Genomic DNA, 16,090 nt, shown 5'->3' on the forward strand with positions numbered 1-16,090 from the left:
GCGCCGTATCAATTGTTATGTATAGAGTACTTGGGGGGGGGGGCCCATGTAAAACTTGCATCGGGGCCCACAGCTCTTTGGCTACGCCACTGATAACAAGTATGCTCCATTTACAATTCACATCCCACTGTGTGATGTAAATGAACACTGCAACTGCAATTTGAAAAAATATATATATATCCTACGTTATCATTGTGCTCTCAAATGCCTAAAATTACGTTAAATACACACGCACTGATTGTTGAGTTATGTTTGTTCTTGTGTTTAAAAGAAAAAAAGAAAAAACAATAAAAACGTATCTGTTAAAAAAAAAATATACACCACTGATTTTTCCAGCTGGTTTGATCACTTGGTAAAGAACTAGGGGTGGCGCAAGGGGGGCCTGCCAGTGCTATAGCACCCCCAGAGCTGCTCTATGAAGTGTGGGGTAGCCCAGCAAATGGAGGAGAAGGGACTAGCAGCAGCCAGCCCAGTGACAGAGAGTCACTCACCTCTCCGCTCGCCTTCAGCACCGAAGCTTCCTCGTCCCCTCTGTCATCAGCCGCCATGTGTATCTGTCTCTGTAGCCAGCGTTTCCATGATTCATTGGTAATAGGAGAAGCAGCTGGCCACCGATACTACAAGGGGGGGGGGGGGGGAGCATCTCTCCACAGATTGGGGGGGGGGGGGGGGGTTGGCTGCATGCCTCAGGCACCAAAGTGGCCAGGAACAACCCTAGTGGGAGGGGTTTCAACACAATATCAGCCACACAGACTGATCTATTTTAGGAATTTCTCATGGAAAAAGGGGTATCAGCTACTGATTTGGATAATGTTCAATCCTTGGTTACAGTTCCTCTTTAGGAGCTATAACATGCTCCTGGAAGATTCTTTCCGTTCTCTGGGGTTTTCAGTACTACCTGTAGTTCCAATGTACAGATGAAAAATGACAATTAAACCTCATGTGTTCATGTCTGTATCTCAGTTCCAGCTGCAGATGTTCGACATTGTGTGTGCATCAACCTGGGCGTCGCGAGACAAGTGCTGCGAGCTTCCAGCCATGGTGAGTATTGCAGGTCTGATAATATCATTGTATGAATGCAGCTGATGGAGTGTCAGCAATGCTTGTCGTTATTTGGAGAGGATTACTGGCAGAGATAGCCAATGAGCTTCTGCTAATTCTAACCTGTATGCAAATTGTGTACAGCTTGGAACTGGGCCAATTAAAATAGTCAGGCAGTACATTAACCGAACTTCAAGCTGAACACAATCTGTATTATATTTATAAACAGTACAAGCAGAAACCAGTATCCAGGGTCTGCACACAGGCCTTGGCCTAGGGGGGCTGCTAATTAAAGGGGCTACTAGACATGAAAGGGGTTACTGCATAAGGGAGAAGAGGCAGGAATGGAGAGCAGCACATGGAAAGGGGAGATGTTGCCCAAGAAAGCTGTACATGAAAGAGAAGAGCTGCTGTGTATAGATGTAGCTTATGGATGACGGGGCTGCACATGGAATGGGAAGGGGGGGGGGGATCGCATGCCATACATAGATGCTACACACTGAAGGGAGGCTGCATATGGAATGGGAGGGGGATGTTGTACATGGATGTTACACACAGAAGAGCGGCTGCTCATGGAATGGGCTGCACATGGAATGGGAGGGGGGCTGCCATAGATGTATGTTACACATGGAAGAGAAGGTTGCACATGGAGTGGGCTAGGGGAGGCTGCTGTACATGGATGTTACACATGGAAGAGGGGGCTGCTCATGGAATGGGAGGGGGCTGCTGTACATGGATGTTACACATACAATGGGAGGGGGCTGCTGTAAATGGATGTTACACATGGAAGACAGGACTCCACATGGAATACATGTACAGTGGTGTGAAAAACTATTTGCCCCCTTCCTGATTTCTTATTCTTTTGCATGTTTGTCACACTTAAATGTTTCTGCTCATCAAAAACCGTTAACTATTAGTCAAAGATACCATAATTGAACACAAAATGCAGTTTTAAATGATGGTTTTTAATATTTAGTGAGGAAAAAAAATGCAAATCTACATGGCCCTGTGTGAAAAAGTGATTGCCCCCCCTTGTTAAAAAATAACTTAACTGTGGTTTATCACACTTGAGTTCAATTTCTGTAGTCACCCCCAGGCCTGATTACTGCCACACCTGTTTCAATCAAGAAATCACTTAAATAGGAGCTATCTGACACAGAGAAGTAGACCAAAAGCACCTCAAAAGCTAGACATCATGCCAAGATCCAAATAAATTCAGGAACAAATGATAACAAAAGTACTGTAATTGAGATCTATCAGTCTGATAAAGGTTATAAAGCCATTTCTAAAGCTTTGGGACTCCAGCGAACCACAGTGAGAGCCATTATCCACAAATGGCAAAAACATGGAACAGTGATGAACCTTCCCAGGAGTTGCCGGCCGACCCAAATTACCCAAAGAGCGCAGAGAAAACTCATCCGAGAGGCCACAAAAGACCCCAGGACAACATTTAAAGAACTGCAGGCCTCACTTGCCTCAATTAAGGTAATTGTTGACGACTCCACCATAAGAAAGAGACTGGGCAAAAACGGCCTGCATGGCAGATATCCAAGGCGCAAACCACTTTTAAGCAAAAAGAACATTACGGCTCGTCTCAATTTTGCTAAAAAAACATCTCAATGATTGCCAAGACTTTTTGGAAAATACCTTGTGGACCGACGAGACAAAATTTGAACTTTTTGGAAGGTGCGTGTCCCATTACATCTGGCGTAGAAGTAACACAGCATTTCAGCAAAAGAACATCATACCAAGAGTAAAATATGGTGGTGGTAGTGTGATGGTCTGGGGTTGTTTTGCTGCTTCAGGACCTGGAAGGCTTGCTGTGATAGATGGAAACCATGAATTCTACTGTCTACCAAAAAATCCTGAAGGAGAATGTCCGGCCATCTGTTCGTCAACTCAAGCTGAAGCGATCTTGGGTGCTGCAGCAGGACAATGACCCAAAACAAACCAGCAAATCCACCTCTGAATGGCTGAAGAAAAACAAAATGAAGACTTTAGAGTGGCCTAGTCAAAGTCCTGACCTGAATCCTATTGAGATGTTGTGGCCTGACCTTAAAAAGGTGGTTCATGCTAGAAAGCCCTCAAATAAAGCTGAATTACAACAATTCTGCAAAGATGAGTGGGCCAAAATTCCTCCAGAGCGCTGTAAAAGACTTGTTGCAAGTTATCACAAACGCTTGATTGCAGTTATTGCTGCTAAGGGTGGCCCAACCAGTTATTAGGTTCAGGGGGCAATTTCTTTTTCACACAACTCCATGTAGGTTTTGAGTTTTTTTTCTTGCTAAATAATAAAAAACATCATTTAAAACTGCATTTTGTGTTCAATTATGTTATCTTTGACTAATAGTTAACGGTTTTTGATGAGCAGAAACATTTAAATGTGACAAACATGCAAAAGAATAAGAAATCAGGAAGGGGGCAAATAGTTTTTCACACCACTGTATGTTGCATATGGAGGAGGGGGCTGCACATGGAATGGGAGGTGGCTGCTGTACATGAATGTTACACATGTAAGACGGGGCTGCACATGGAATGGGAGGGGGGTCACTGTACATGGATGTTACACATGGAAGACAGGGATGCACATGAAATGGGAGGGAGCTGCTGTACATGGATGTTACACATGGAAGACTGGGCTGCACATGGAATGGGAGGGGGGCCACTGTACATGGATGTTACACACGGAAGAGGGGGCTGCACATGGAATGGGAGGGGGCCACTATACATGGATGTTACACATGGAAGAGGGGGCTGCACGTGGAATGGGAAGAGGCCACTGTACATGGATGTTACACATGGAAGACGGGGCTGCACATGGAATGGGAGGGGGCTGCTGTACATGAATGATACACATGGAAGAGGGGGCTGCACATGGAATGGGAGGGGGCTGCTGTACATGGATGATACACATGGAAGAGGGGGCTGCACATGGAATGGAGGGGCTGCTGTGCGTGTTGTTACACCTGGAAGAGGGGGCTGCACATGGAATGGGAGGGGGCTGCTGTACATGGATGATACACATGGAATGGGAGGGGGTTGCTGTACATGTATGTTACACATGGAAGAGATGGTTTACATGAATTAGGGTTGTGTCAGGGTTTGGGTGTATTAAATTCTTATTATTAATGACATATTTAGCACCAGTATCTTCCATGGCATTGTGCAGGAGGCAATGCTTAGAACATACAGCTGCAGATCGAATGGTAGAAAATACATTATATGTATAAATGACATTCTGAAACTCTGCTGCCCCTGTAGCCATTCATGTTTCAGCAGCAGAATACAATGCATGATATACGTCGCATCTCACCCATGTTGTGTTTCCTTTCAGAGAGATGAGGAGACCTGTCCTCCTCTGCCCAATACCTGTTCCTGCATCCAGGAGAACAAAGGATTGCCTGGACCCCCCGGACCTCCGGTATGAAGACACGCAGGCACCTGCTGCACTAAGATTGGTTCTAGAACCGGAGATGGAAGTCTCTGGACCTGACTCAGTGGGGGGCTAGTTATTCTGTAACTGCTGTAAGGGTTAGAGGAGCAAGTTGGGGAGAGCCGCAAGTATTTGCGGTGCAGTTTTTGATGAAGCTACATTGCATCTATTGCTCCTATTGGCAGAAATTGTACATATTTTATGTGAGTATCGCTCTCCAAACACACTACTGTCAACGAAGCATTGAATAACCAACATCGGGTCCATTTTGGAAGTTTTGACTAAGTACAATCTGATAAAGTGGCTGCTCCTTGACTTTTTATTTCTGCATTTTGTTTTATTAGAGAACTTTAATTTCTATAGAGGGGTTGCTTCAGAAAGCAGCGTTATTCCCTTATGCATGGACTTATGTGCACCATTTTAGTGCAGAGTGCAAACATGGCTTAGACCAGTGATCTGCAAACTCGGCTCTCCAGCCGTTAAGGAACTACAAGTCTCATAATGCATTTGCCTTTATGAATCATGACTGTGGCTGTCAGACTCCCACAATACATTGCGGGACTTGTAGTTCCTTAACAGCTGGAGAGCCAAGTTTGCAGATCACTGGTTTACATGTTTAGTAAAGGGGGGGGGGGGGGAGGGTCGGTACATAAGACGCCACTGCATTATAGATACACCAGGTATAGAAATTATTTTTCTCAGATTTTTTGCACTCTAAACCTAGGTAAGTCTTATAGTCTGGAGGGTTTTATAGTGCAAAAAATACGGTTGATTTTACCTATTGTGGTCCTCCTGAGGCGGTTAAAGTAACTAGATTTCTCTTTTATCCACAGGCCTGACTTCCCTCTGTGGACTTTCTGACATTTGTTTTGCTGTACTCCTCTTTAGGGCAGTGCTGGCATGAGAGGCGTCAAAGGACAACAAGGAGAAGTGGGGCCATCGGTAAGATTATCATTATTTGTGTTTTTACTGAACAGTGTGGAAAACACTGACTGCCCCCGTATTAGACGTGTTGTGTTTTATCTTCAGTGCTGGGCAGACTGGGTCAGAATGACCACAGCTTAGCAAATCAATCTGCTCAGGATTACTATAGCATGGGGTCCCATCCATACCAGAGCCGAAATCAATATGAGAAACGGGGTGGGGGGGAGCAGGCATGTATGGTGAGCTGTCCTGATGCTCACCGCTCCCCCCCCCCCCCCCCCCTGTTCTCCATTCTGGCCCACCTCTGCCTCTAAAAGCCCTCCCGACACCCTCTTCTGGTCGCTTTGGTCGGGCATGCCTCCGCTGACCCGGCTGTGCGCGTCCTACAGCACACAACCGTAGCCGTGAGTACTCTGCACCCGCACATGATGTTGTCATGCACATGCGCAGAGGGCTCCCGGACTTCTCAATGAAGTCCATTCTTCTGTCTGTTCCAGTTGGTGAAAAATTTGTTCTTCCTACTGTGTTATTGTTTTGGAGAGTAAATGATAACAATTTGAATATATACTTATTTACTCCATTCTGCAGGGACCAGAAGGACCAAGAGGACCAGTAGGACCACCAGGAGTCCACGGACCACCTGGACAACAAGGACCAAGTGGCCACTCCATTCAAGGACCACCTGTAAGATAACTGATGCTTAACTGAGAAATGTGCAGCCTTGACTGGGTTGTGTGAATTTAAGACTAGTGGGTAGAATTACAAACCTTGGCCCATAAGACACCTCCCCATGTGTGTTTTAACTTTATATGCTTACCTTGAGCCTTTTCTTAAAATGTGTAATTGGGCGAAGAGCATAGTCCATTTACCGGTAGTTAAAAAGTCTCATTACTTTCTTTTTCTAAAGGAGCGTACTCTTGCCCATTTTTGCTTATTAAATCATTACGCATTGATTTTGAACTAATTTTAATGCATTTAATTTGGATGTAGAATAGTAGTTCACTGAGGTCTGTGCAAGCTAGTTATCCTGCTACTTATAAAATTTGAATAAGTTTAAGTTCTCCAGATGTGATTTGTCATCTCATGGCTGACAAGCTGCATATATGGTCTATGATGAATGGATGCGAAGGGAAGTATATTCTAGTATCTATGTGATGTAATGTTGTTGGGTGGTTAGAAGTGAAGATCAATAAAAATTCTTATTTTCTCAGCAAATAGCATGCAACTTGAAATTGAGCCAATCAAACTCAACAGCTTTGAGGGGGTCAGCTTTTAGGCCTAGAACCCACTACAAAGCACTATCGCTAATCGCAATCGCTAGTGTTTTTAATGAGCGTTTTGTAAGCGATTTCATGAGCGTTTTCTTGCGATTTTGGTAGCGATTTTAAAAAGTGTAAGCGCTTTGCTAGTGATTGTGTAGCGATTAGCATTTTTAATTCTGATTGGTCCTTTCAATTAATTTTAATTTTTTTTACAGTGTGCAGTAATTTAAAAATGCTAGCAAAATCGCTCTGTGCAGGTTTTGATGAGAGATTACGCCAGCGTTTATATACTTTACGTTGCAGAAACGCTAACGCAAAACGCTAAAATTGCTGCATGTCCTGCGTTTTTGGTAATCACAATCGTCACAGTGAATTTGGCCAATCCATTAACATTACCTGAGCATTTAGGGAAATCGCTAGCGTTTTGAAAACATCCCTAAACGCTCAAAAAAATCGCTCTAGTGGGTTCCAGCCCTTAGCTGCATTTTATTTGCAACAGGTTTGCAACAAACTCTTGACAATTATTGACCATCTATGTTTATTGCTGAACAGTGCAAGCAATTCCTATATTAAACAAAATCCCTTCTGCTGTTGAGTGCATTTAGTGCAAATCTAAATTAAACGTCTATGCAACCATTTCTCCAAAGTTTTTTTTAAAATATGGCATACAAAAATGTGCCTTCTGGAAACAGGAGATGTTTGCAATGATTCAGTTTTATGTGAGCAAGAAAAAAATTCCATTCACTGTTGGATATGCAAATCATTCTATTATGTCCCTAAAATTGAGGTATATATCCAGATCTACTAGAGTGCAAAGTGTGCATGTGGCATTTTCACACGAGTCATACTAATCCATCGTGAAGCTGCTTGGGACTTGTTGATCCTCATCAGTGCAAGGCATGGACTAATATAATTCTATGATGTAGGACTTGGGCAATCAACTATTAGGCCTGGAACCCACTGCAAACCGCAAACGCAAAACGCAACCGCTAGCGTTTTGTCTGAGCGGTTTGCAAGCGGATTCATGCGCGTTTTGGGTTGTGTTTTGCAACATTGTATTTTTTTCCCCAGCGGGTGCCTAGCTTTTTGCGTTTTGCGTTTTTATCCTCATTGGTCCTGTGAATTATTTTTCATTTTGTTACAGTGTGCTGAACCGCAAAACGCTAGCAGAACCGCTCAGTTTAGGTTTTGCTGATTGTTTCTGCTAGCGTTTCAATACTTTACATTGAAGCGCTAACGCTCCCAAAATGCTGCATGTCCTGCGTTTGCGCTTCTGGGAAACGCAAACGCTCCTGTGGAAGTTGCCCCATCCATTAACATCAGCTGAGCGTTTTGGCAAAACGCTAGCGTATCGCAGCGCTGCCAAAATGCTCAAAAAAACGCTCTTGTGGGTTCCAGCCCTTAAGGAGTACTCAGTAATATTGCAAATACCTTCTGTTTTAAAGGATACCCGAACTGAAATGTGACATAATGAGATAGACATGTGTATGTACAGTGCCTAGCACACAAATAACTATGCTGTGTTCCTTTTTTTCTTTCTCTGCCTGAAAGAGTTAAATATAAGGTATGTAAGTGGCTGACTCAGTCCTGACTCAGACAGGAAGTGACTACAGTGTGACCCTCACTGATAAGAAATTCCCCTTTTTTACCTCTTTCTTGCTCACAGAAGCCATTTTCTGCAAGGAAAGTGTTTTATAGTTGGAATTTCTTATCAGTGAGGGTCATTCTGTAGTCACTTCCTGTCTGAGTCAGGACTGAGTCAGCCACTTGCATACCTTATATTTAACTCTTTCAGGCAGAGAAAGAAAAAAAGGAACACAGCATAGTTATTTGTATGCTAGGCACTGTACATACACATGTCTATCTCATTATGTCACATTTCAGTTCGGGTATCCTTTAAAAAGAAAAATGTATATTTAGCATAGCTTTTAATTTTATTTTTAGCGGGGGAGTTTTGGGGGTTTACTTTAGGCCCTTACAAAATCCTAGACGCTCTCTTTTGACCATGAGCTTACTGGTTAATCTTTAACACATTAATATCACAGATTACTGTTATCAGTGTAACAGTGTAAAGGTGGCCATACACAATTCAGCCAAATTGATTTTCCAATTATATTTTTTTGATAAAAGTGATTAATTGTTTAGAAAAAACGATCACACTATATATACAGGCAGGGTCGCCATCAGAAATTTTGGGGCCCCTCACACATCATCAGGCCTGGGGCCCTGGTCCCACCCACCAATTGCTGTGCCCGCCCACTAGCCACCCTACCCCCGTGCACGAAGTGCACTGCGCGAAAAAATGTTCATGGCGCCGACACTGAAGAAAGCGGCAAGTACAGCATGATGCAGCAAAAAGTGGGCGCGGCCATGGCATGTTGTGGGTGGGGGTCAAATACTAGCAAAGTACAGGTAGTCCCCTGTTAACAAATGAGATAGGGACTTGTAGGTCCATTCTTATTCTATATCTGTTCTCTTTTGTCCCCCTCTTTTTTTCCTGTGCCTCTTTTGTCAGTGCTGGAATGCAGTGTGCTGGTTAGTGAGCCACAGGCCCGAAGCCAGCACATGCGGCCCTTCCCAGAAGCCCTGGCCTGGGCCCCTCACTGCAGTGTCAGTTGTCCCCCTCCCCTGATGGCTGCTCTGTATACAGGTATATATATATATATATATATATATATATATATATATATATATATATATATATATGTGAAACCACACACACATTTATATTTATATATAGGTGTAGGAAGATTAGTGTTGGAAAGATCTGAAAAATAGATGAATGTTTTATTTGATAATATTTTTGGAAAACCCATCATTAGTTTATGGTATATTGGTTCAGTTTTATTCGGTCAAGCAGTAAAAAAACCCCAAAGAATTGAATCGTGTATGGCCACCTTACTTTTTCAGAATCAGTTTTACAATGTTTATAGCTAGGCTGCACGCTTTCAGTTTTAAGATCTTATTTTTCAATATTATATCACAAAAATACAAAGGAAAAAAAAATAGGCGCAATGGACTAAATTGTGTGATCTCCTTTATGTTTAGACTTGTTGACGTACGGCGGTTCTCTCTGCTTTTTATTATCTTATAGAGGTAGATGAATATATTTTTCATATACAAAAGCAGCTTATTACATATTTGTAGTGGGATTGTACTATGCATTTAGTATTAAATTCTTTTTTATTTAATTTTTCTATATAAAACATACAAATACGATGCATAAAATCAGAATCAGAAATGTATAATTTTACGAGAGCGGCGTCTTAGTTTTCACTACTATCGTGCCCCCTTTCCATAGATTCCACCCATGTGTTCCTGGATTTACTGGGGCAGTACCGGCTTTCATATGTACTTTATTATAGTTTGAGGTCTTTATTCTCTTGCCAGTCGTCTAATGAGAAGGGGACAGAATGATTCCATTGGATGGTGATCAGTTTTCGTGCGTATAACAAAATACGTTTCAGTTAGAATCACATACTGTATGAACCTCCATAAGGACAATTTGGGGCTGTAGATATTTGGAATTTAAAATTGGTTGTATAGGAGTTACTTTTACACCCGTTTCAGCTTTGCAAGATAAAATTTCCACTTTAGAACTCAAATGTGTCTTTATCGTTAAACATCCTGGCCCATCTGCAAATAACTTTTTCAGGAATTATCACCTAGGAGATCATTTTCATCTTCTCTTTAACCTTTTATGCTAATTTTCTGTTAGATTTACCCGCCAGATAGATTCTATTTATTCATGTTGGAAAAAATCTATCTGGCAGGTATCTAAAGCCTGGTACACACCATACAATTTCCCGTCAGATAGATGGGTCAAGTAGATAATTTCTGACAGGCCCGATCTGATTTCCGATCATTTTTCTGATCGATTTGCATAGAAGTGATCAGAAAATCGATCAGAAAAACAATCGGAAATTTTCTATCGACCCATCTATCTGATGGGAAATGGCATGGTGTGTACCAGGCTTTAGTTATTTGGCTGCAGGGCTGGATTTTTCCTGTCGTTGGGGAAGTGTGCCTTCCCCAGATTGGCAGGTTCTGCAGAGTGGCGCTGGGAGCTCTTATAGTTATCTGTCCGGACGGCTGGATTGGCTTCTTCTCTCTCCACTATGGCGGCGATGTTACCCCAACATGTCTTCTTGGTTCTGATCACATGATATGACGTGACCGGGATCCAGGAGACCGTGTCAGTCTTACAGCCCCACCTGGTGGTGGAAGAGGGGTGATGAAAGAGTCTCTTCCATCACCCCGCTCCCACCACCGAGTGGCACTGTAATTCTGACATGGTCTCTTGGGTCCCAATCACATGTGATATCATGTGATCAGATGCGATCGGGACCCAGAAGAAATGTCAGAAGTTCAGTGCTGAGAGTGGAGGAAGAGAGGAAACCGCCCAGAGCAGGTAAATATAATTGCTCCCTGACACCCACTCGTTTGGCTGCACTTTTGCAAGGGCTCCTGTGTTCATCTTTCCTGTTTCGCTTAAAAGTCCCCCAGCTTCTTATTGGGCATTGACATTTCCTTATTACCAGCTGCCTGCACACTATGTATACTGTACACCAGATCTGTCTCTGCACTCTGCCAGCTTCCCTGTGTGTCTTCCTGCAGTGTTTTACTGCAGCTCCTCCGTATGTGAAAGCTTTGATCATGTATCTGTGATCTGTAGTTAGGTCTGATCATTGTTCTCTGCATCGCCACTTCTGTGCTGCTCTGGTGAATTCTTCTCCTGATTCCTGAACACAAACAGCCACAAGAATGGATGTACAGTACATGGAGGTGAAAGCAAATCTATTTAACCATTATTTTAATAATGGGAACAAAAAGAAACTATCCTTATAGAGGAATTGGAGGCAAAAAGTAAAATATTGTGAAATTGGAGTTTTAAGTTTTAACATGTATTAAGAATGAATAAGTAAATATTTCCTGTCTATTTCAGGGTGTTCCTGGGACAAAAGGAGATAAAGGAGAAGTTGGGAATCAAGGCAACCAGGTGAGATCAGATCATGTTCACACTCTGTTTCTTCTGTGTAGCTTCATTCTAGCTAATAAAAGCCCAGGAATCTGCATCCATGTCAGGTGCCGAGTGCGCGGGTACAGAGCTGCAGCCTTCATAATGCAGCTGTTGTCTGCGCAGTAGCACTGAGCTGAACAGGCTGGGCTTTTTCTACCGTGCATGAGTAGTGGCTCTGTGCTTCTGTGCATGCATGAGCAGTCCTGCGCCTGCACAGTGTGACCGCACTCATTCTTGTATGAGTGCTTCAAAGTGCAATAGTTCTCCTTTTTATTGCTCCATCAACACAATGATGACAATTGTTTCGGAGCCACGGCGGGTCTCCTTCCTTAGAATGTGCAGACGAAAAACTGCACACTCTGAGGAAGGAGACCCACAATGTCTGCACACTCTGAGGAAGGAGACCCACAATGTCTGCACACTCTGAGGAAGGAGACCCACAATGTCTGCACATTCTGAGGAAGGAGACCCGCCGTGGCTCCGAAACAATTGTCATCATTGTGTTGATGGAGCAATAAAAAGGAGAACTATTGCACTTTGAAGCAGGTGTGCTAGCCTGAATCTGATTGAACGATTGACTTTTGTGATGCTTGGGCTTAGCACCATCCAGGCTATGCACCCACACTTTGGGGTAAGGTGTGCCTCAACCGCAGCCACTACATGCATTCTTGTATGAGAGCGCGGCTGTGAGCTTCGGGAGTCCCGGGGCTGGAACGGCGGAGGAGGGCAGTGGAAAATCTCTGGAGGGCCCAGGAACTTCCGTCTACTGAGGTAAGTATCTAATTTTTTTTTTTTTTTACCTCACAGGCTTTCTTTAATCTAGCATGTTTACAGGCCTTTAGTATGTCAGGCCCGTAGGTCAGAAGTAAAGGTACAGTATATCCTCGAATATAAGTCGACTCCGATATTTGACCCTCTTAAGCTTGATTTTTTTATTGACTCAAGTATTAGTCTATGCATAAAAGTTAATAGCTGCGCTTGGAGACCAGATAGCATGCTGTATTGCAGCCATTAACCCCTCCTGGCCCATAAGTGCAGCCAATAACTCTTCCAGGTCCCCAAGTGCAGCATTTATCCACTCCCCCTCCTTAGTAAGCACTGCGGCCTGGTATTTTCCCCTGACTTTTTCTTGTTAATTGTTGTGGCCAGGACTTTCAGACCAGTGTTTGCTTTGGCATTTCTTCTATCAAGAAAGTGTCACTTACCACGGAGTAAATTAGTGCAAATGGGAATGACACTAATAGTACACACATTACTCAGTGTGCTGAGTGTTACAGCCATTGCTAAAAATTTCACAGTGTCTCACAGGCAATGGATGCCTCGAAAACCTTCTCACATCAAATATAAGCTATTCAAAGTGGTACTTTTCCAAGCAAAAGGTGATGGTGGGAGGGGAGGTCATAAAGCATGCTGGCTGGTGCAGCTCACTTTACCAAATCCCCGGCTGCAAGTCAGAAATGTATGTCCAACTCGAGTACAAGTCGTCCCCCATACTTTTATTTAGTGATTCAGACCTAAGTTCCTAGACTTATAGTTGAGTATATACAGCATGTGCACTCACTAGACTTTTGTTGTTCTAACCTGTTGTTTTCAATTGATTCCGGTGACAGTCCCCCTCACATTGGCGGCCATCCCCTCCAGCAATCAGCTCAGATACTACTTGCTTTTGTACTTCTGTTTATCCCTCCTCCCCTCTCCATATGACAGAAGAAGCTGCTCCGCAGAGAGCTCATCTGTACTTTGATGGAGGATAAACTGTCACACAAAGCAATCACTAAAGTTCATCTCAGGCAACATTCCCCTTTCTATACACAGCTTACGCATTAGACTTATCAGATATGCTACTTGCCTTTGCTCCACCTACTTCTTAGAAGTAGGTGAGGCATGCTGGGGACTGTAGTTCCTGAAGAACCTGATGATGAAGCACCTGATGAAGGACCTGCGTGTCCACAACATGTAGTGCTCCTGTTCCGCAATACACAGCAACTTTTGCAGCCAGTGGTATGCCACCTCTTTTGTACTTTTGGTTGATTGTAGTTACTGAAGACCCTGGAATGCTAGCTTGCCTGATACAGTACTTTTCCTGCAGATAATGTGACTGCTCCTATTACATAACTTCTGCGGACTTTCTATGAAGTTATTTTGTTATTGTTACCAGACACAGTGCGGACACTGTTAGGACTTGCAGCTGGTATTTTCTAAACATTCACTGATACTATTTCATTGCCTAACACAAAAATCTATGTTATTGCCGTGTAGATAATGCAAAACATTCACCTGTATGTTTTCCCACACAGGGGGTTCCTGGCCCACCTGGAGCTCAAGGAAGAGACGGTCCGACAGGAGAAAGGGTGAGATGTTGCATAAACCCGTGACACGGGCATTTTATTATAGAGAGCAAAGCAATCAATCAAGGTCAAAACTTTAAGGATCGTCAAGATAGTAACAGCTGTTTGCTTTTATCTGCCACACAAAGTATTCTTTCAGTGTAATTTAACCTGCCTTTGACAGGTTAATAACTTCTGTCCCTGCACCTCTTGTCATGTGACTGCAGAATGTCAGTAACTGTTTGTTCAGCAGTATTAACATGAAGCCCCACCCCTCTTAATCCATAGGTGAGGAGGGTTATCAGCCCTGTTTCTATGGGTAGGCGAGGCGGGTGTCCACCCATTACTGGCTGCCTATGTTGGGGCACCCATACTGGCTACCTATGCTGGGGCATCCATAACTGGCTTCCTATGTTGGGGCACCCATAAGTGACTAACTATGCTTGGGCACCTATACCTGGCTACCTATGCAGGGGCACCCATAACTGGCTACCTATGCTGGGGCACCCATAACTGGCTACCTATGCTGGGGCACCCATAACTGGCTACCTATGTTGGGGGCACCCATAACTGGCTTCCTATGTTGGGGGCACCCATAACTGGCTACCTATGTTGGGGGCACTCATAACTGGCTACCTATGCTGGTGCACAGTAGAAGAAAAATCCCAAAGCTCAACTGTAAGACTGAAAGTCAGTACCAAGGAGTCAACCAGTCAGCACCTAGATCCAGCAAGGTGCACAGGTAGCCAAGCAAAAAGGAAAAAGACTGGGTCTCTACCTGGATTTGTGCAATTGTATCAAAACTTTTTTATTGTGCCATAGCAGCTAGAAACACAACGTTTCGGCCAGAGGCCTATATCAAGATATATCAATATTCTAGCTGCTATGGCACAATAAAAAATAGTTTTGCTACAATTGCACAAATCCAGGTAGAGACCCAGTCTTTTTTCCTTTTTGCTTGGTTACCTATGCTGGTGCACCCATAATTGGCTACCTATGCTGGGGCACCTATACCTGGTTACCTATACTGGGGCACCCATAACTGGCTACTCTCCGGGAGCAATTTAGCCTATAAGGTGTGATGCTACTACAACAAAATGATTGAAAACCTTGTAAAAAGATATGATAAGTGCTTAAATAAAGTAGGTGGTTATGCGGTGAAATAATCAGAATATACAGTGGCTCATATCTTATTCACATTTCTCACGAGTTTTCTCCAACGCGATATTTTCAAACCTTTTTGATAAAATACTATAACCTCCCACCATGGCAGAAAACACTCGAAAGTAGTTTGGTATTACCCCATGGACCCTATAACCAATTCATTACTTTGCCCACCTTTAGTAGGTACTGACCACCTACCACCACCACATTAGTAGGTACTGGCCACCTACCACCACCACATTAGTAGGTACTGACCACCTACCACCACCACATTGGTAGGTACTGACCACCTACCACCACCACATTAGTAGGTATTGGCCACCTACCACCACCACATTAGTAGGTACTGACCACCTACCACCACCACATTAGTAGGTATTGGCCACCTACCACCACCACATTAGTAGGTACTGACCACCTACCACCACCACATTAGTAGGTATTGGCCACCTACCACCATCACATTAGTAGGTACTGACCACCTACCGCCACCACATTAGTAGTTACTGACCACCTACCACCACCACCACCACCACCACCACCACATTAGTAGGTACTGACCACCTACCACCACCACATTAGTAGGTACTGACCACCTACCACCACCACATTGGTAGGTACTGACCACCTACCACCACCACATTAGTAGGTACTGACCACCTACCACCACATTAGTAGGCACTGACCACCTACCACCACCACATTAGTAGTTACTGACCACCTACCACCACCGCATTAGTAGGTACTGACCACATACCACCACCACATTAATAGGTACTCACCACCTACCACCACCACATTAGTAGGTACGCGCCACCTACCACCACCACATTAGTAGGTACTGAGACCTACCACCACCACATTAGTAGGTACTGACTACGTACAGTGATTTTCTGTGCAGGCGCTCAACATCAAGTCT

At 43.8% G+C, this 16,090-nt stretch overlaps 1 protein-coding gene across 5 annotated transcripts in view; it reads left to right on the forward strand.

Moving 5' to 3' along the window:
• Positions 1-16,090, forward strand: part of COL14A1 (collagen type XIV alpha 1 chain) — a 430,812-nt gene that overhangs the window by 379,459 nt on the left and 35,263 nt on the right. For all 5 annotated transcript variants that reach the window (XM_068237960.1, XM_068237964.1, XM_068237961.1 and 2 more), the window contains 6 exons: positions 964-1,041; positions 4,376-4,462; positions 5,363-5,416; positions 5,987-6,082; positions 11,606-11,659; positions 13,978-14,031. In XM_068237960.1, the coding sequence (XP_068094061.1) occupies positions 964-1,041; positions 4,376-4,462; positions 5,363-5,416; positions 5,987-6,082; positions 11,606-11,659; positions 13,978-14,031 (423 nt within the window). The remainder of the gene's footprint in view (positions 1-963; positions 1,042-4,375; positions 4,463-5,362; positions 5,417-5,986; positions 6,083-11,605; positions 11,660-13,977; positions 14,032-16,090) is intronic.

The sequence above is a fragment of the Hyperolius riggenbachi genome, chromosome 5 (genome assembly GCF_040937935.1).
Source record: "Hyperolius riggenbachi isolate aHypRig1 chromosome 5, aHypRig1.pri, whole genome shotgun sequence".
In the NCBI taxonomy this organism is placed as follows: domain Eukaryota; kingdom Metazoa; phylum Chordata; class Amphibia; order Anura; family Hyperoliidae; genus Hyperolius; species Hyperolius riggenbachi.